Here is a 21,244-nt window from a genome sequence, read left to right as displayed (position 1 = left end):
GCTTAAATTCTTTGTCACCTTAAGAGTTCTTTCCAACTTTTCTGCAATCATATGGGTCTACCTTTATTGTACATTCTTAAAGTTTCCCCTGAGTATTTGCTTTTTTGTCCCACTTCCTTTTTTATTTTCATCTGTAGTCTGTATAGAAGAGGCTGTAACAATAATCAAAAGTCCTTGATACTGCCTAGAAACCTCAGGTTTTTCATAATTTTGGCCACAGTAGTTAGACATCATACTCTATTTGTCCATGCTATGTATTCCCACAAGTTTTTGGTTGTGCCTATAGAATTTGGCCCCAGTAGTATTTTTCTTGGGTATCTTTTTTTTTTTTTTTTTTTTTTTTTCATTTAAATTCACTGCTACTGTTGTAAAGTAGGGATTTGCACATTAAATGTAAATGGCTTTTCTTAAAAAGTGGGAAGTAAATCTGGCAATACTGTGGCATGGCAACATTACCTAGCACTCCAGATGGGGCATTATGTCCTCTACTATGCCCTGTACCACTCAGGAAGTGTCATTCATTTATTCCATTTATGTTATTTGTCTGGCCCTTGTAAGCATCCACATTTTTAACCCCTACTTTGTTTTTTGTTTGTTTGTTTGTTTGTTTTTTAAATTTTTTTTCAACGTTTTTTATTTATTTTTGGGACAGAGAGAGACAGAGCATGAACGGGGGAGGGGCAGAGAGAGAGGGAGACACAGAATCGGAAACAGGCTCCAGGCTCTGAGCCATCAGCCCAGAGCCCGACGTGGGGCTCGAACTCACGGAGCGCGAGATCGTGACCTGGCTGAAGTCGGACGCTTAACCGATTGCGTCACCCAGGCGCCCCTTTAACCCCTACTTTGACTTCACATTTTGGAAAGTATTGTGTACTTGAAATCTTTTGAGCGTCTTAGTTTATGTCTAAACTACTCTCTAATCTCTTAAAGACTCTCAGCAGAGTCGAGTTGGAGACATTGGAGATTTTAAAAGGCAAAATTGCCATTCTCCTGTAATATGAAAAATATATCCTTATACTAATTGTCATCTGACCTAACTTTTCTCTCATACAATGAAGTGTTTCCTCTGTGAACTTTCCAGGCAGGTGGCCTGATTAGAAAATAACTCCATCTCAGTTAATGTGTGGAATTGATTTCATTAGATTTTATTATTGTCTTTTAGACATCAACTAGTCAGGCAGTCTTCCGTCTCCAGTCTGGTATCTGCCAGCTTTTCCGAGAAACTTTAATTAACAAGGGTTTTGTGGAGATCCAAACTCCTAAAATTATCTCAGGTATGCTTTAAGAGATTTCTCTTAATTTTTAAAAATAAATTTGCTCTCCCCAAGCTGTTTAATATTAATTTTTTTAATTTGAGAATCCCGACTATCCCTTAAGGTTTATTGCCATGAGACTTTTTATTTTGAAGACTGCTATATAGCAGCAGTCACATATCACTGACACCGATAATACAACATCTCCTTTCAGAAGTCATTATGTGGTAGTAATTATAAAATTAGGCAGTAGCACGTGAAACAAGATTGTTGTTACATACGTTGCACTAGAAACTACTTTCATTATGTAGGTTTCTTTCTAAATTGGTATTGCAATTTTGTTTTGTATAAACTGCATTGTAATACTACTAAATACTACAAGTTAGAAAATCTCATTAAAAAAAAAAAAAAAAAGAAAATCTCATTAATTCTCATTCTTATATGAGAACTTTATTTTAATCATTTAACTCTTTTTAAGTTGCTTAAATAACACTAAAAAGTGTATTACAAATGGCATTTAGTTATAAATCAAGAATTGAACATTGTATTCTTGATAGAATACAATCATTAAGAATATCTTCTCCTTTTTTTTTTTTTTTTTAATGTTTATTTATTTTTGAGACAGAGAGAGACAGAGCATGAACGGGGGAGGGTCAGAGAGAGAGGGAGACACAGAATCTGAAGCAGGCTCCAGGCTTCGAGCCATCAGCCCAGAGCCCGACGCGGGGCTCGAACTCACGGGCCGTGAGATCATGACCTGAGCCGAAGTCGGACGCTTAACCGACTGAGCCACCCAGGCGCCCCATCTTCTCCTTTTTTAAAAAATATTTTGGCCTTCTACAGTAGCTTTAATAGATTTGAAATTGATGCAGAAAGGGAGTGTATATATCCGAAAAAGTAAAATGAAGGGATAGCCAAAGAAGTAAATCTGATCTAAATATGAACTGTTTAGAATCAGGTATAAGGGGGCGCCTGGGTGGCGCAGTCGGTTAAGCGTCCGACTTCAACCAGGTCACGATCTCGCGGTCCGTGAGTTCGAGCCCCGCGTCGGGCTCTGGGCTGATGGCTCAGAGCCTGGAGCCTGTTTCCGATTCTGTGTCTCCCTCTCTCTCTCTGCCCCTCCCCCGTTCATGCTCTGTCTCTCTCTGTCCCAAAAAATAAATAAACGTTGAAAAAAAAAAAAATTTAGAATCAGGTATAAGACTTACATAGACTATGGTTTCTCTGCAATTTTTGATTTTCCAGTTTTTTTTTTTTTAAGTGAAGTACTTAAACCAAAAGTATGTAAACTGTTTTTACTAGAACTTTGCATTGATAAGTTCACAGTTATTTATAATAACAAAAATGTTTACATTTCAGCTGCCAGTGAAGGAGGAGCCAATGTATTTACTGTGTCCTATTTTAAAAATAATGCATACCTGGCCCAGTCCCCACAGCTGTACAAGCAAATGTGTATTTGTGCTGATTTTGAGAAGGTTTTCTGTATTGGACCGGGTAAGGTGTTGGTGGTTATGGTTTTCTCAAAATTTATTAATTGTACTGTAGTTATGGTTTTAGGAACACATTTTACATACAGATATTTTATTGTTGTTTTTTAATGTTTATTTTATTTTTGAGAGAGCATGCAAGCGGGGGATGGGGAGGGAGGGGGAAAGAAGATCTGAAGCAGGCTTTGCACAGATGGCCGTGAGCCCGATGCAGGGCTCAAACCCACAAACCATCAGCTCATGACCTGAGCCGAAGTTGGACACTCAACTGACTAAGCCACTCAGGTGCCTCTAGGTACAGACATTTTGAAAGCTTAAATCCTTTTATATGTTGGCTGTGTAAACACTAGACTTTAAAAACTTGGGGCATCTGGGTGACTTAGTGGGTTAAGCATCTGACTCTTGATTATGGCTCAGGTCATGATCTCATAGTTCCTGAGTTTGAGTCCCCAGGTTGGGCTTCACAGCCAGCCAGAACTTGCTGGGGATTCTTTGTCTCTGTCTCTTGTCTCATGTCTCTCCCCCATGCTTACTGGTGAGCTCTCTCACACTCACTCTCTCTATCTTGTTCTCTCTCGAAAGAAATAAACTTTAAAACAATTTTTTTTTTTGGAGGGGGGAGCCACTAGACTTTTAGGGAAAAAAGGCAATGTGCTTAGGTAGAAATTCCCCCCCCCCCAAAATTGTATGCTCAATAGTTCTTTAAGTAGTTGAACATCGCTTATGTGAATAGATGCATAACCATTTGTTATCCCTACAGAAGTTTGCTGAAGAAAATGTTTACCTAGGGAAGATCTCATTTTGAAAATGCATGCTTTGATAATATATGCCCCCTGAAATATACCTGAGTATATTATTTATTATTATTTAGGTGTAATTAGCTCCTGTTTGGACTCTCAACTCTCCATGAACACTAAAGAACAAGTAGTTGCAATCTTTCGAAAAATGTAATTTGTTGTCCTTGATAGCCCGTTACTACTGTTGTAAGCTTACAAATGTACCTCTGTATACTCTGCTACCAATTTTATTTCAGAGCTGTTCTATTTTAGTATTATTGTTTGTACTGTTCTTAGCATTGAGAATGTGCTATAAAGTCCATTAGAATTTATTAACAAGAAATATCTGATATTTACTTGGTTATGTTGACATGGTTTTTAAGAAATATTGGCTTAAAGTTAAGCATGGACACATAATCATGTGGCAGATTATTTAATAAAGTGGGTTATAAGCAAAAACCAGCTTTGCTTCATTCTATAAAACTTACCAAGTTATTTTATATATATAAGTTTTTTGGTAGCTAAATAAAAATTAAATACCTGCTGTTAGAAACTGGCAAGAGCATTAATTGTGTTAATTTTCTGGATTTATTAACTAATTTTTTTAATGTATGCTGCATACATAGCCTTGTGCTAGATAACATGTACATAAAAAAAAAAATCAACCAGCACTTCTCAAATGTTAATGTGCACATGAATCACTTGAAGATCTTGTTAAAATACAGATTCTGACCGTTAGGTCTAGAGGGAGGCTTGAGATTCTGCAGTTCTCACAAGCTCCCAGGTACTGCTGATGCTGCTGATTTGCAGACCATGTTTTGAGTGACAAGGGAATAAACATTGTCCCTGCTCCCCAGACAGAATAAGACATGCATACATATTGCAGTCTCAGGGAATAATCAACTGATTTTCACAGTGAATAATCAGATTGTGCTGTGTACAATCAGCAGATTGGTGTTAATTATGTAGTATAGATAGTGTAAAAAGAGGGAGAAGATGGAATTTGCTAGAGTTACCAGAAAAGAGAATGCAAACTGAAGTGGGCTTTAAGGACAGACTACATTTTCTAGTTAGCAGAAGCAGAATGAGTAAAGAGCATGGGAGAAAATAAAAAATAAGACTAGTTAGTGTTAAGAAGAAATGGAAAATATAGGGTAAGATTAAATTATAAAAACATAAAGGTTTTAGATTTTTTGTCATTCAGTCACCATTTGGGAACCATTGATGATCAGTAGTTAATTAGTTAATTACTGAGCAAGGATGTGTTATAGGAATATTAATCTTGTAGAAAAGATGGAGCAGAGCTAGAGTCAGGAAGACTGGGAAAGGAGGACAGTACAGTGTGGACAATAAGAGCTGGACTGAGGTAATGGCTAGAATATATATAATGTTATTTCATTTTTACAAATTTCATTTAGCTTGAGTCAAGTTTTAATAAAATTAAGAAGAACTCACTGTTGGACCTATTTTTAATTACTGAAAAGGCTCTTCAGGATCTTGCACTCCCTCGGGATTCTCCTGAGCCTCATTTATTAATTTACATTTGTTACAGCTTTTACTACATGATTTTAAGAGTTGATAATGAACTTGCTGTCCAAGAGAATGCTGAAACAGATGGCTTATCAAAAGTCTTTCCAAAACCCTATAATGATAATGAAAATAATACCATTTGAGTACTAGTAAATAAAATTTTATGTTTAAGTCCCCAAATTTCCAAACTTCCAAAATTTCCATTTACTGTTTGTTTCTTTTATTAATGTTACAGTATTCAGAGCTGAAGACTCAAATACCCACAGACATCTAACTGAATTTGTTGGTTTGGACATTGAAATGGCTTTTAATTACCATTACCATGAAGTTGTGGAAGAAATTGCTGACACCTTAGTACAAATATTCAAAGGACTCCAAGAAAGGTAAAAACATATTTTATATCCCTATGTGGACTTAATGTCTAATCAGTTTGAGTTCTTCAAAATAAAGCAATTTATGAATTGAAAGTGTAAAGCTATATATATAAACATAAATATATACGGAGGAGAGTACTTCCCACTTAGATGATCAGTAGTTAATTAGTGAAAAAATGTATACTTCAAACTAGTACTTCTAGATCCAAGTCAGCTTGGACTTCAGCTAGTTAACCTCATTTTGGTGGGGAAGTTTACCAGATTGTGAACCAACCTAACTATATTTTTCCCTTTATGTTACATCCTGAATGTCTGAAAGAAATGCAGCCTATATTACCTTTATAACAGTTTATTATCAAACTGGTAGTGGTAATAATAATAATGTGCTGATAAGAATCTTATAGAAAGTTAATAAACATGTTCAGGGTGTTCAAAAAATTGAATTATGTAAAATGTTCACATTAGGTATACCCTCTAAAGTGGCAAATAGTTTCTCCCTTAAAGGTCATTGAAAGTTGTTTACTTGTGATGATGTTTAACACAAAGAAAATAGGAAAAGAAAATGGAAAATAAGTTTAGTAAGATCGAGTCTTTTTTTTCCTTTCTCCATATTTGAAACAGTACTTAAATGTTAGGCTAGAGTAGACTTATCTAATGCTTTGATAACTGACAAAGGACTGTATTTGAAGTTTTTATTTGAAGAGTACTGATTTAACTGTTAATTGTTGATGTATTTGGATATGCTTCATTGATACTTAAAAGGGATTCAGAAAGTACTGTGAATCTTATTTACTCCATTGCAAGTCTAAATTAATCATTGATCTTACAAAAATCTTGTAGCATAAGCACCAATATTTTCCAGGTGTTCTCTGCATTGCATTGTTACTTTGATGACTACGTAATTGTAGACAGCCTTTTTTTTTTAACCTTAGTTGTCTGAAACATTTCGGTACAGTTTATTTAAAGCAATTTTCATTCAGATAATCTATGGGACAACTAATGTTTCCTTATAAAATAAAATACCATTTGAAACTACAGTGAAGGAACAGAGCTTTTCTCATTTTCTTTTCACATTTATAACTCAAGAAAGTTTCTGACGTCTGTTTATTTTGGGTTTTGATATCTTCTCTCTTTAATACTAGAATATAAAATTTCCACTTTGGTTTTTGTAATAACAGATCAAGCATGAATTGGGCCCTTGGGTTTAATCAAATCTTTGTTTACAAATTAGAGACTCAGACACCATCATCACTAGACTTTTTCAAGCAGACTTAAGGTAGCAACCTAGAAAGAAAAGACTTTTTGTATTCTTTAAGTCATTTAGTAATTTTAAGTTTCTGTGTCAGTTTTAAGTTGGATTACCTAGCTTGTGTCATGTCCCTCTCATGTTTATCCTTAGTACTTATTTCTCATAGAAGAATAATATACAAATGTATTTTAAAATATTGGTAGTTATATTTTTGTATTACCATTAATAGAAACGAATGGGGATTAATATCCAAGGCAAAGAAAGGCAATTTAAAAATCAATTTTGGGGGGGCACCTGGGTAGCTCAGTTGGTTAAGCATCGGACTTCGGCTCAGGTCATGATCTCACAGTTCATGAGTTCAAGCCCCACATCAGGCTCTGTCCTGACAGCTCAGAGCTTGGAGCCTACTTCAGATTCTGTGTTTCCACCTCTCTCTGCTCCTTCTCCACTTGTGCTCTCTCTCTCTCTCTCAAAAATAAAAAATTTTTTAAAAAATTAAAGATCAATTATTGGGATCTTCTTAACCCTTCTTGTTACATCACGATTTGAATAAATCGGGTGCACAGGTGGCTTCAGTCAGTTAAGCGTCCGACTTTGGCTCAGGTCATGATCGCAGTTCACAAGTTCAAACCCCACATCGGGCTCTGTGCTGACAGCTCCGAGCCCACCTTGGATTCTGTGTCTCCCTGTCTCTCTGCCTCTCCCCAGCTTGTACTCTCTTTCTCTCTCAAAAATAAATAAAACATTAAAAAAAAAAAAAGATTTGAATAAATCAATGGCTAAGCTTTATTGCTCCCATGAAAGTCTTTAAGACTAATCAGGAGATGATAATGTTTTAATTTCTACTGCTTTCATGGAATATAAACATACTTTTCAATCCTATTAATTACATAAAATTTCAAGACACATACAAAATAGAAAGATTGGCCTAATGAACCCCATGTACTCATCACCCAGTTTCAACTATTGTTAACCCATGGCCAATTTTGTTTACCCATTTCTCCCACCCCCTATTATTTTGAAGCAAATCCCAGCTATCATTTCATCCATAAATAGCAAAGGTATGCTTTTTAAATCTTACTAAAATAGGATCTTCCACAATTAATTGCAGTAAATATTTGTCTTGTGCCTGTTGTTTAAAGGCTAGACCTATACTGTAGTGGTTATTAAAATGGGAAATTGGCACTTACAAACTTACAGTATAATGGGGATGGGGGAAGATAAGTATTCATTAATTTGGTCTGCCTTGATGATAACAAGTGTTAAAGGATTAAAAAGCTCCTTTTAATGCCTCATAAAGTGGGTATTTTATATTACTAACAGTGTTAACTGGCGTAAGTTATGGTTTTTAATCCTTTAATACCACTGGGGTGGCAAAACAAGATGAGACTGAGAAAGGTGTTAAATATTTTGAGTATTTAAATTTTGTCTTTAACGTAAAGAATTTGTTGATTACACTGTTTCCTGGTGCATACACTGATTCAAAGAATGATTTTGTATGACATAGGTACTTAACACCTACCAGGTGTTTTTTTCTTAGCTGTTGCCACTACTACAGAAGAGCCTGAAAGTCCCCAAGGCAATTTTTGTATTGAGGCTGATGTTACACAAAACAACATTACTCTAAAAGCATTTTCTTTTGAGTTACCTCTGAATTTAAAAATTTGTTATCAGTAGAACACATAGAACTAAGAGTATGTGCAGTAGACTCTTGGGTCTACATCAGCCGGCCATTAGGGAATGGGCTCCCCAGACAGCTAGAAGCGTCTGTGGGGCTGAGTGGTTCACCTGAAGAAGGCACTTGGCTGACCATGGAGCTGCTACTGCTACCACACTGAACCTACTCAGATTGCCCTTTCCTCATTGTTGCACATATAATGACTCCTGTGAAATGTTAAAAATGTTTCTTTGTTTTAAAAAAAATATATATCAAGTGTGTAGAAGAATAGAACTATATGCTCCTTATTTCATCAGTATCAGTAAAATTTTTATGTGTTGCCACAGTGACCTCTTGTGGAGAAAACACTTCATATATTTTTTTATTAACTCTGCATCATTGTACAAATAGGTTTCAAACTGAAATTCATACAGTGAATAAACAATTCCCATGTGAGCCATTCAAATTTTTGGAGCCAACTTTAAGACTGGAGTATTGTGAAGCATTGGCTATGCTTAGGGAAGCTGGAATCGAAATGGGAGATGAAGAAGATCTGAGGTTTGACTTTGTGATTTTTTAAAAATTTTTTAGTAAATTAGATTTAAGATATGAAAGAATGAGTATATTAATGAATGATGATCTTTTTTTCACCCAGGTAATAAACCTCAGTTTTATTAACTTTGGTATAGAGCATGATCCTGGTTTGTTTAATGTGTGATCTGAAATAAAATGTTGTTTGATGTGGTTTGCCTGAGCTTCGATAGTTTTGTTTATAAAGACCATTTTTTTGTCCCCACCTACCCCATATTTGTAACACTTTAAAGATAGTGACTACTGCCTATGATTTTGTCATCTAATATGTTAGTTCTCTTTCTAAGTCATTGTGTTAGAGAGGGTAGACAGCAGTCTAAATCCATCACCACACAGGATTAGGGCATAAAATTACGATCTCCAAACTTATAAAAATATCTGTTCTTTATTTGGTATATGGTATTATGCTATCTAAATTCACATCATATATCTTATAATTTTGAAGCAAATTATGTGGTTTAATAAAGCAGTTACTATCTACGGTACTTATATTTTGTTCAAAAGTTCTTAAGTTAAAATATTTAACCCCTCACAATAATTTGTATGGACGTAGGAGTGCAAGGGGTGGTTGTTGTCTTTTTTAGGGCTTTTTTTAAGCGTATTTTGCTCAAAACTCTTTATTTTTGTTTCTTTAACAGTAATATGCACTTATGGTTTTAAGCATCTCCTTCGTTGCTAGATTGCATTTTAAAGCAAACTATAAATTCTGTAATTATTTTAAGCTGAGCAATATTTTCTTGATTATTTTGGCAATTGTTCTTACATAGGAGAGAAGCTGAAGTAACAGCCTCTTAGGTATAGAAATTTAATAGGTTTATATAACACTATTAAATTTTAAAGACTTGGAAATACTGATTTTTGTTTTATAAACCTTTGATAAAGAGTAACTTAGGGGCACCTGGGCAGCTCATTCAGTTAAGCATCTGACCTTGATTTCAGCTTAGGTCATGATCTCACGGTTGTGAAATTGAGCCCCACGTCACTCTGCACTGAGCATGTAGCCTGCTTGGGATTCGCTCTCTCCTCTCTCTGCCCCTTCCCTGCTCTCTCCCTGCCCCTTCTCTCTCTCAAAACAAATAAACTTAAAGAGTAACAAAAAAGATCATTTTAAAGTAGAACTACTTAAGGGCAAGAATGTAGCCTATGTTGCTATAGTGAACTTTTATTATGTATAATTGTGGGAAATTATTCATCCATGTTATTTCTGAATCTGTGAATTACTAAATCTGTTTATCATTTTATTTAAATATTTTTGAGTAGCACCTACTAAATGTTAAGTCACTGTAATTGCCTTTTTAAAAAAGAGCAGGATAGACAATTATGTATTTTGTCCACATTTTTTATCCTTTGAGAACCTCAAATAGAAGAGGCGCCTTATTAACTTAAAACTATTTAAAGTTGCTATTTGATCTTCAAATATCTAATTTCATGGAGTTTTTTTGGTTTTGTTTTTTTCTTCAGTACACCAAATGAAAAATTGTTGGGTCGTTTGGTGAAGGAAAAGGTAGGACTACATGCTGGATTTCTTTTTCTAAATCTGGTACTAAAGAACAGTTGCAGGGGGGACAGTCTTCCAGAATGTTAAGATTCCAGAATAAATTGAAAAACCAAGGAGGCTGATAGATTTTTTTTAATTCTTGGAGAAATAAAAAATATTCAGACAAGCTTTGCTGAGTAAGTTTGATTAGCTCATTATTTGATTTTTGTACTAAGTTGTACTGAGGTATCCCTAAAAGTAGTATCTGTATCAGACTGTCAGATTAGTCAGAAAGGACCTCAAGATGATTTGAAATTATTTAGAAACAATCTTTTCTGAGTACCCTCACTGATTAATGGGACTTGAAGGGGAATGAGTTTTCTTTTCTGCCTCTGCTGCTTTCCTATCTCATTTTTTAAAACTCGAAAGAAGATAAAAGCTGAATTTAGTGTGATCTTCCAAGAAATACAAAGAATTGTGTGTGAATGAAGACAGACCTTGAGCTCCTCCTGCTGGTTGTACTCAAGACTGACTGGGGAGCTCACTTCTTTCTGAAACTGCAGTATTGAGTTTACACCTTTAAAGTGCTGTTTCAGCAGAGCTGGTTCCGGTTTGTCAGCTCTATTGACTTTCCCTCTGTGCTTGAGTTGTAGCAAAATGGTTAGCATCAAAACCGTTGAAATGTGATTGTTTTTCATTAAATCTGGATCATATAATAATTATTCTTTCTAACAAAAATGTCATAACTTCATGTTAATGTTACTGATTTATTTCAATTATAGTTTTCATTTGAAGAAAACTACCAGATTTCTTTTAGATATCTGTACAAAATTTTAAATTATTGGGAAAATAATTGACGTTTTTTAAAGATGAATATTGTAAAAGATGCCAGTTTTTCCTAGTATAATTTATAGATTTAATATAGTTTTTGTAAAACCCAAAGAGATTTAGAATAATTTAACAAAAGTTAAATTGTATCTGAAATTAGATTAACAAAGGAAAGGAATGAAAATCACTTTATTGCAGCATAATTTTTAATGGGGAAGAAATTACAAAGAGATTACATATCCAAAAAAAAAGAAAGAAAGAAAACAATATTTGAACTATTATTGAATAACAAAAGCTTCCAAAAATTAATTATTAGAGGAATTTATAACATGATGGCAAAATACCATAGGATACAGATGTTCCTTGAAAGAAGAATATTTATTGTATATACAGTGTAATTATAGTAATTTTGAAGACAAAACTTATTTTTAAAAAGACAATTACCAAAATGTTAGCCTTCTTTTTACTTTGGTTAAAATTTTTTTAAATTTATTTTAATCATTTTTTTATAGTATGATACAGATTTTTATATTCTTGATAAATATCCATTGGCTGTCAGACCTTTCTATACCATGCCTGACCCAAGAAATCCCGTAAGTAATTTTATTTTAAATAATGGGGGGGGGGGGGGAAGCTTTATTGTGACTTTGTTAAATTGTACAATGGGAATAATGGTTTTCATCAGTAATTTGCAATTTTGATGGGCCACTATATATATTACTACTAGTTTCTGCCAATTCAGGTCAGAATGATATTATGAAATTTGAATATTCCAGAAAATTAGTCCCAAAGCCTACATTAAAAATCATTTTCATGGTTCATTTTTTGAAGATTTATGAGGAAGAAATGCCATATAAATAATAAATAGTATCATTAGATTTGCAGACTATAGTGCATATTATTATCATTGACTTTGAACTAAAAAAACAACATTTTGTCCTGGGAGTTCATTTAATTTGTATTGTCTTTTGACCTTTTACTGTTTTTCCATTACAGTGCTTCCCAAACTTCAGTGTGCATCAGAATCACTTGGGGGGCTTTTTAAAACACAGATGACTGGGCCCCATCGCCAGACTTTCTGATTAGTTAGTCTTGAAGGAGCTTAATAATTTGTATTTCTAACAAGTTCTGGGTAATACTGAGGCTCCTGATCCAGGAATCATACTTTGAGAACCATTGGTTTACTGGAAGACAGGGAAAGTAAGTTAAAACATGATAAGAGAATAGGTTAAGCTATGGTGTTCAATTTACTTTTGTTAAAATTTTTAAAAATCTAAATTAAAAAGACTACACCTGTTGATAATTTGAAGTTCCAAAAATGTCTCAAAATTATATCATACTTAAAAACATTTCAGATGATAAAGTGAAATGAGAATCGGCACTACTTCTTACCAGTTAGATATGGTGCTCTGATTTGTTATTGGAACGTGTTAGAGAAGGGGACTATAAAATCTGATAGAGGGAAGGAAGAAGTTATTATTCAGCTCTCACTAGTTTAATCTTGTTTTGGAGAAACAAATTGTGTTCATTGGAGCAGATTGCATCACTAATTGTAGGGGGAAATGGCCTTGCTCTTTGAACAACAGAGATTTTTTTTTTTTTCTCTCATATGAGTAATGGAAATAGAATGATAGCCACTAGAAGAGTGGTGTTTTCTTGTGTGTTTGCTTTGCCCTGCAGAAGCAGTCCAACTCTTACGATATGTTCATGAGGGGAGAAGAAATACTGTCAGGAGCTCAGAGAATACATGATCCTCAGCTGCTAACAGAGAGAGCCTTACATCATGGAATTGGTAAACAACTTAAATATATTTGGGAGAGTAATGTATATTGTGAAAAAAGCACATTTTAAACCTTTTAAAGACTTCTCAGAAACATAGTTATTTGTTTTAATCTTTACTGAACAATAATTATTGCTTAGTACTTTTTTTTGAGTTACTAAATAAAATGATAAATTATGTTGGGCTTTTGAGTTTGTTTGTTTGTTTGTTTTTTTTCCTAGATTTGGAGAAAATTAAGGCATACATTGATTCCTTCCGCTTTGGAGCCCCTCCTCATGCTGGTGGAGGCATTGGTAATATTATTTTAATATTATGAGAATATAGTTCCAATCCAGATTTCATTTGGCAAAGTGTTCATTCATTTCTAACTAAATTTCTTCAACATGAGACTTCAAAAAGTAAATTTTATATATTGTTATTGTTTACAAATAGGTCCATAAGTGCTAAGTATGGTACAAATTTGAATTATAACAAATTTTGAGTTATGACTAAATGAAAATGTGACTTCCAAGGAACAAAATGAACAGCTAATTTGTGTGTAAAATATTGTAATAAATTTCTAGCCATTTTTTTCTCTGAAGAGTTGAGAAGCAAAATGTCTTTTAAATTGAGTATCCTGTTTTCTGCATCCATGAGTTCATTCACAGTAGCCCAAATTGAAGCTCTCCCTCGAGTTAGCTTGGATTATTGCTAAATATTTTGTTGTAATGTAATGGTTCATTGGCTTTTAGGACCACTTCTAGAGTAAATGTAAGAGACCACTCTGATTTACAAAGGGTAAGGGGCACCTGACTGGCTCAGTCACAGAAGCATGCAACTCTTGATTTCAGGGTTGTGAATTCAAGCCCAACGTTGGGTGTAGAAATTACTTTTAAAAAATAAAGAAATCTGGGCACTTGGGTGGCTCAGTCAGTTAAATGTCCGACTCTTCGGCTCAGATCATGATCTCACGGTTCTTGAGTTCCAGCCCCACATCAAGCTTTGTGCTGACAGTGCCAGAGCCTGCTTGGGATTCTGTCTCCCTCTCTCTCTGCCCCTCCTTCCCATGAGAACACATGCTCTCTGTCTCCCTCTCTCTCTCAAAATGAATAAATAAACTTAAAAAAAAATAAATTTATAAAAAATAAACCTTTTAAAAGTAAATGAATAAGTAAAAATTTAGCTCAATTTTTAGGTGTCCCTATCAGGACTTTTCTTAAAATATTTATTTATTTTGAGAGAGAGATAGAATCCCAAGCAGCATCCACACTGTCAGCACAGAGACCAACCCAGGGCTCTGGCTCATGTATTGTGAGATCATGAGCTGAAATCAAGAGTCAGATCTCAACCAACTGAGCCACGCAGGCACCGCATGTCCCTATCAGAGACTCTTAAAAGAATTCTGAATGTATAGTTTCCTTGAAATTTTTGTTTGATGTTTGTTTGGGTGGGAGGGTTGGTGAATGAATAATATAGTGCTGTAAAATTTTTCAAATTAAAAGGGTATAGAAGAGTATGTATTCATCTCCCTGTAAGAAACTATTGTTGCTAGTTTTATTTTTACCTTTGCAAAGATAATCTTTGCATATGCAAAAGTAGACACTTTTAAAAATACATTTTTATACAAATTGTAGCATACAATATAAATCATCCAGTACCTTGCATTTGTCACTTACTGTATTTTCTCATTTGTTCCTTATCAGTACTTAGACATTTTCAGTATTTTTTTTAACACTACATAGAATCAATCCATTGAAAGGGTACATCAAAATTTGATAGACATGTAGGTTGATACCAGCCTTTTGTTATTACAAACAGTGCTCCACTGGATACAGAATTTAGTTGTTTTTGTTCGTTTGTTTTAATGTTTATTTATCTTTGAGAGAGAGAGTGTGAGCAGGATAGGGGCAGGGAAAGAGGGAGACACAGAATTTGAAGCAGGCTCCAGTCTCTGAGCTGTCAGCACAGAGCCCAACATGGGGCTCAGACTCACAAAACCATGAGATCTTGACCTGAGCTCAAGTCAGATGCTTAACCAACTGAGCCACCCAGGCGCCCCTAGAATTTAAGTTCAAATGGGAAATGCACAACTATTTTCTCTCAGAGTATGCAGTAATGTGCATTTTGTTTAATTCACATATTTTTGTGACTGATTGACAATGTAAATTTTAATCAAACTTGTGGACATTTGAATTGTTATCAAATACCACTCATTTTTTGGTAATTGATGATTAAAGGGAAGATGGGATATAGTCGGGTTTTTAGATTGGTATTAGATTAATACAAAGTTCGAATTTACAGCTGCAGATTTTTTGGTAAGGAATAGCAATAAAAATGTTAATTCTCAGGGGCGCCTGGGGCTCAGTTGGTTAAGTGTCTGACTCTTTGATTTCAGCTCAAGTCATGATCTCATCAGGCTCTGCACTGGCAGCATAGAGCCTCCTTGGGATTCTCTCCTCTTTGCCCTCCTCCCACTCACTCATGTGCTCTCTTCCTCTTTCAAAAATAAGTAAACATTTTAAAAATGGCAATTCTCTTATTTATATTTCTGTTTTAGAAGTTAAATACATTCCTGGGGCACCTGGGTGGCTCAGTTGGAAGAGCCTGCGACTCTAGACCTTGGGGTCATGAGTTTGAGCCCCACATTGGGTGTGGAGATTACTTAAATAAAAACTTAAAGAAAAAAAAAGAAGTTAAATACATTCCTTTAAAATTATAAGTTATTGCTGTATAAAAATATTCTTTGCATTTTTTCTATAATGTCTTCTACAACTTTGGTGAAATAAATTACACACACAGAGTTTCATTTGCTAGTTCTTTTTGGTTTCTTAGGTGGTACTTGGTCTTAATTCTGACAGTGATACAGTATTTAAGTCACATTATCAAAATCAGTCTCTTCTGCACTCAGAACATTTACAATAATGTATCCTAGAGTCTTATACTAGGAACCACTACATTACACATCTGTTGAATTACAGTAAATTTCTGGTGCTTCCATTAATAAACTTCCCTGAAGAAGTTTATGGCTCTCGTCTTATACTGATGGTCTAGACTACATAATTAAGATTCTGGTCCCATTTGAAAACATACAGGCTTATAAAATGACTTTTTTGTGTTTGCTTAAATTGTAAGTTTTGTATATTTACAAGATTTTTGTAGTTCACAGAATCCATACAACTTAAGGATATCTCATTTAGTCCTTCCCACATACAGCATCATTTCTATTTCTGTATCAGACCCAAAACAGTTCATTTTAAATAAACTCAAAATAATAGAAGTATTTTGTTAATCGACGATACTATGTTGGTAGTTTCAATAAGTAAGACCCTGAAAGGTTTTCAGAAAAGGAATTAATGATTACTTTTTTCCCTAGGATTGGAACGAGTCACTATGCTTTTTTTGGGATTGCACAATGTTCGCCAGACCTCAATGTTCCCCCGTGATCCCAAACGACTCACTCCTTAAAGAAAGCTGTGCTGTTTTTATTCTTTCCAGTAACCTGCTATTGATCAGGCTATTCCTTAAGCTACTACAATGGAGTATATGTTTTATCTGAAGTGCCACAGTTACTTTGGATTAATTCAATATAGGTTACTTTAAAAGAGAAGATTTTTATAACTTTGGACATGCTTCAGTAGGAAATGGTTGAACATTTTAATGAAAAATTCATATGGTTATGTTAAAAAATTCATATTGCATTACTACAATAATTGTTAACAATTTTAAACAGTTCAGATTGTGTAAGGTTTTTTTTTCTTTTCTATTTTACAGTGGCTATATTAATGTCTTAAATTTTCAATATTTGGGCTTATTTTTTTAAATTCTGACATTGAAATAACAGTTTCAGGGAACTGAGATTTTAATGAATGTATAATTGACATATTATGGAAAATTAAGCAGAAAGTATCAGTTCTTTAAAGTTGTTCCCAGAAATCATGTAAAGCAGGTGAAAATACTGGTTAGAAAATATTCAAAATAATGCTGTCTTAAATTGTTAAATTCTAAATTGAATTTCAATAAAATTTTAAAACTCGTCACATTTGTCTTTGTGTGATTTCATGGCAGTCTGATTTTGTAACTGGTTCTTGGCATTTGTAATTTGGGAAAAGAAAAAGTACACAACTGATTTATGTAAATACCTAAAAAACAAATGAATGCTGATATATTCGCAACATGTATTCATATCAAGATACAAGTTCAGATGGATTATAGGAGGATAGCATTCTTAAAGCTGAAAGCTTGGGTTGCTTAATAGCCTATTTCATATAGATTAAAAAGTATTGCTGAATTTTCCATTTTTTTTTTTAAGTTTATTTATTTGTGAGAGAGAGAGCATGAACAGGGGAGGAGCAGAGGAAGAGAGAGAATCGCAAGCAGTCTCCACGCCATCAGCACAGAGCCTGACGCACAGCTTGGTGCCCACTTCAAGAGTCAGATGCTTAACTGACTGAGCCACCCAGACACCCCTCTATTTCATTTTTAACTGGTACTAATATTTAGTGAATGTCACTAAATTAATGCACTCTAATTTTTCCTACCAAAAATAAATTTTTGTGTAAGAATTACAACTAGAACACTTTCTCTCTATTAAATATGTTGATGTTAATTCTACAGTGAGCCACATTAATGGGCAGGAACAAAACAAATATTTTCCTACAGGAAGAGAAAAACCAATACAGAAAAAGAGGGAGGTCAGAAAGTTAGGACATTACTCCTGGAACATAAACATCTGCCTGTTACTGTTGAAAGTTCATTTATTTCACCACCTAGATTATAAGCCTCTGTGAAAGTACAGACTCAATTTTTATGTCTTTCCTTCATATTCTACTAGACTATCTTGAGTATAGTTGGCACTCCGAAAGTATTCAAGAAATTTAAGCCACACCCAGAACAAATGGACTACTAACCATCTTTTTGTATATTAATTCCCAGGCCCTAAACTAATAATGGCCTAAAGCTGTTCTCAAATTCATAGAATTATAGCTTCTTTCAAAGTAAACAGTCTGTAAAGTCCTAAAATGATATGATCTTTTTTATTTATTATGAAGTATTCCAAATATGCCAACCAGATTAGATATGATAAAAAGGACACCCCCTGTACTTGCCACCCAGCTTTATCAAATCTTAACATTGTCATATTTGCTTTCAAATACTTTATTTCCTTTTTCAGGGGAAAAGACGTGGAGACAGTTAAGGTGTCCTGTGTACCCACTCTGATCCTATCCTGCTAGAACTATTACATGAATTCAGTGTTTTTTTAATTTTCATGGTTTCATATTTTAGCTAAATAGTTCTCATTAACATTGTCTAGTATCGTTTTGCAGATTTATTTGGTATGTATATTCTGAGATTTTGATTGGAATTACCTTAAGTCTGTAGAATAATTTGGAAAGACTTGGAATTTTCTTCTCTTTAGTCTATCCTTTAATTTTTTGGTATTTTTTTTCTTTAACTGTAAAATATGTTGGTACTCTTTACCATCTTTTGAAATGTTTTTTTTTTTTTTAATTTTTAGTTTATGCTAGAGTATCTTACTATTTTTTTCTAGTGGGAATGGGATCTTCTTCCTATTACATTTTTTAATAGTTACTGGGGCACTTGGGTGGCTCAGTCAGTTAAGCGTCTGACTTTGTCTCAGGTCATAATCTCACCGTTCATGCATTTGAGCCCCCTCATCGGGCTCTGTGCTTTCAGCTCATAACCTGGAGACTGCTTCAGATTCTGTGTCTCCCTCTCTCTTTGCCCCTCCCCTGCTAGCACTCTCACTCTCTCTCAAAAATAAACATTAAAAAAAATTTTTTTTTGTTATGAAGGCATAAGAACACTTACCAGTTTTTTATGTTACTTTTTTTTTTTTTTTGCAGCAACATACCTGAACTCTTAGTTCTATAGTTTGTATTGACTTAATTTTCAAAGTAGATAGATAGGAGGATAACACAGTAGTAAATGGTATAGATTCTGTGGCTCTACTGCCTGGATTCAAATCCTGATTTTGTTGTTCATTAGCTGTATAAACTTGGGTAACTTGCTTATCCTCAACTTTCCTCATTTGCATAATCTTATCTCATGGACTATTGTGGGGATTAAAAAGTGAAAAACCCTTAGAACAGTGCCTAGCAGGTAGAATAGTGTCTGGCAGATAAGGAGTTTCATCTCTTCCTGCCTAATTCTTACATCATATTTCCTTATTGCATTAGTTGAGCCCTTAAGTAGAATGTTGAATGAAAGCAGTGATGGGACCATGTTTTTTTTTTTTTTTTTTTTTTTTTTTTGGTTTCTATTTAACTTAAATACTTCTGAAGTCTCAGGATTAAGTGTGATGTTTTCTATAGGTTTTTGAATAGATGCCATTTGTCAGGTTAATGAGATTCCATTTGTTAAGAGTTTCTGTTATGAATGACTTTGAGGTCTTCTTCAGTTTCACCTTGCAATGTTTTGTACTGTTTGGTGTTCCGTGTACTAATTCTTCACATCTCTTTGTAAATCTAACCGTGTGCTTCTGGAAAGAATGTATATTCTGTCCCTGTTGAGTGCACTGATAGAAATAGTGTTGATAGTGTTGTTCAGAACTAATCCATTTTGGGGTGCCTGGGTGGCTCAGTCAGTTAGATGTCTGACTTTGGCCCAGGTCATGATCTCAGTTTGTGGTTTCAAGCCCTGTGTTGGGCTTTGTGCTAACAGCTCAGAACCTGGAGCCTACTTCGAATTTTGTGTCTCCCTCTCTTTGCCCCTCTCCACTCGTGCTGTGTCCTCTCATTCTCTGAAAAATAAATAATACATTTTTTAAAAATTACAAAAAAAAAAAAGGAACTCTATCTTTTACTGTGTTTTTTGTCTAGGTCCATCAATCACTGAAATTTGACAAATGAGGGGCTCCTGGGTGGCTCAGTCAGTTGAGTGTCTGACTTCAGCTCAGGTCATGATCTCACAACTCATGAGTTGAGCCCTGTGTCAGACTCTGCTGTCAGCACAGAGCCTGTTTCGGATCCTCTGTCTCCCTCTCTCTGCCCCTCCCCTGCTCGTGCTCTCTCATGCCCTATGTCTCTCTCTCAAAAATAAGCATTAAAAAAATATTGTAAAAAAAAAAAAAAGAAATTTGACAGGCGACTTTGGAATTTTTCTCCTTTTCTGTAAAATTTTGATTCGGGTATTTTGACACATTCTTTATGTTATTAGCCATATATACTGTTAACGATTTTTACATCTTTCTGATGAATTGGACTTGTAATCTGATGAAATGCCTTTTTACAACTCTAGTAATGCTGTCACTTAAAATCTGTTTTATCTAACTTAATATAGCCATTTCCATCTTGTGCTTATTGTTAGCACATATCTTTTTCCGTCATTTACTTTCAGCCCACCTATGTTTGTGTTTACTGGATTTCTTATAGACAGCATATAGTTGGATCTTGTTTATACATTCTGACAATCTCCACATTTTAATTGGGAAATTTTTCCCAAAAGATTTAATGTAGTTATTTATATGGTTAGATTTGTATCTACCATTTAATGTTTCCTACTTTGTCTCCTGTTTTTTGTTTTTCCTTTCTTGACTTTTTTTAATGACTTTAAATATTTTTTAGCATTTCATTTTCCTATTGATATTTTAATTGAACTTCTTTGTATTGTTTTTTAGTGATTGCTCAGAGACTATATATTCTTAACGTTTATAGTCTATTTATAGTTACTAATTTCATGTTTAAGGATTTTATGTTTCTGTTTATAGCCATTGTTTTTTTATATTTTTCTTTTCCAGTTTGTATATCTATGCCATATCAGCCTCTCATTTTTGGAAAGTTTGTTTGAGATAGAAAGTTTTATGTTTAATAGGATAAGGCTCATAGAATTCTCTTATAGTTTTAAAATGTTTTAATCTTGTTGTACTTTTTTTTTTTTTTTAGACATCTGTTTTTTAAATCTCTTCACCTAATGTCTTTAGCTTTGGTCCTATGGATCCTGTCTGTGCTTTTGGTTTTTTGTTCATTAATTTCTGCTTTTATATCATTTTCCTTCCTTCTACTTTCTTTAAGGTTTTTTTCCCCCTAGTTTGCTAAGTTTCAGTTTTATTTTTTATAGACCATAGTTAATATACTGACCTTTATTTTTATCAAGTTTTGTGCCTTTTTTTTATATCTGTACATTTCATCAGGGTTCACTTTTCTTCTTACTAAAGTACCTCTTTTCTTATGTCTTTAAGTTAGAGCCTGTTGATTATAAACTCAAAGTATCTTGTCCTCTTGAATGATAATTTGGCTCAGTATAA

At 34.2% G+C, this 21,244-nt stretch overlaps 1 protein-coding gene across 3 annotated transcripts in view; it reads left to right on the top strand.

Moving 5' to 3' along the window:
• The window catches only part of DARS1 (aspartyl-tRNA synthetase 1), a 65,146-nt gene extending 48,130 nt beyond the window's left edge, over positions 1-17,016 (top strand). For all 3 annotated transcript variants that reach the window (XM_030323961.1, XM_030323959.2, XM_030323960.2), the window contains exons 8-16: positions 1,163-1,274; positions 2,613-2,747; positions 5,282-5,429; positions 8,738-8,884; positions 10,379-10,421; positions 11,735-11,815; positions 12,903-13,014; positions 13,224-13,295; positions 16,355-17,016. In XM_030323961.1, the coding sequence (XP_030179821.1) occupies positions 1,163-1,274; positions 2,613-2,747; positions 5,282-5,429; positions 8,738-8,884; positions 10,379-10,421; positions 11,735-11,815; positions 12,903-13,014; positions 13,224-13,295; positions 16,355-16,446 (942 nt within the window). In that variant the 3' untranslated portion in view covers positions 16,447-17,016. The remainder of the gene's footprint in view (positions 1-1,162; positions 1,275-2,612; positions 2,748-5,281; positions 5,430-8,737; positions 8,885-10,378; positions 10,422-11,734; positions 11,816-12,902; positions 13,015-13,223; positions 13,296-16,354) is intronic.
• The last annotated feature ends 4,228 nt before the right edge of the window (positions 17,017-21,244 follow it).

This window comes from Lynx canadensis, chromosome C1 (genome assembly GCF_007474595.2).
Source record: "Lynx canadensis isolate LIC74 chromosome C1, mLynCan4.pri.v2, whole genome shotgun sequence".
In the NCBI taxonomy this organism is placed as follows: Eukaryota; Metazoa; Chordata; class Mammalia; order Carnivora; family Felidae; genus Lynx; species Lynx canadensis.
The sequence above is the reverse complement of the archived record's forward strand: the minus strand, read 5'-3'. Positions and strand labels throughout refer to the sequence as shown.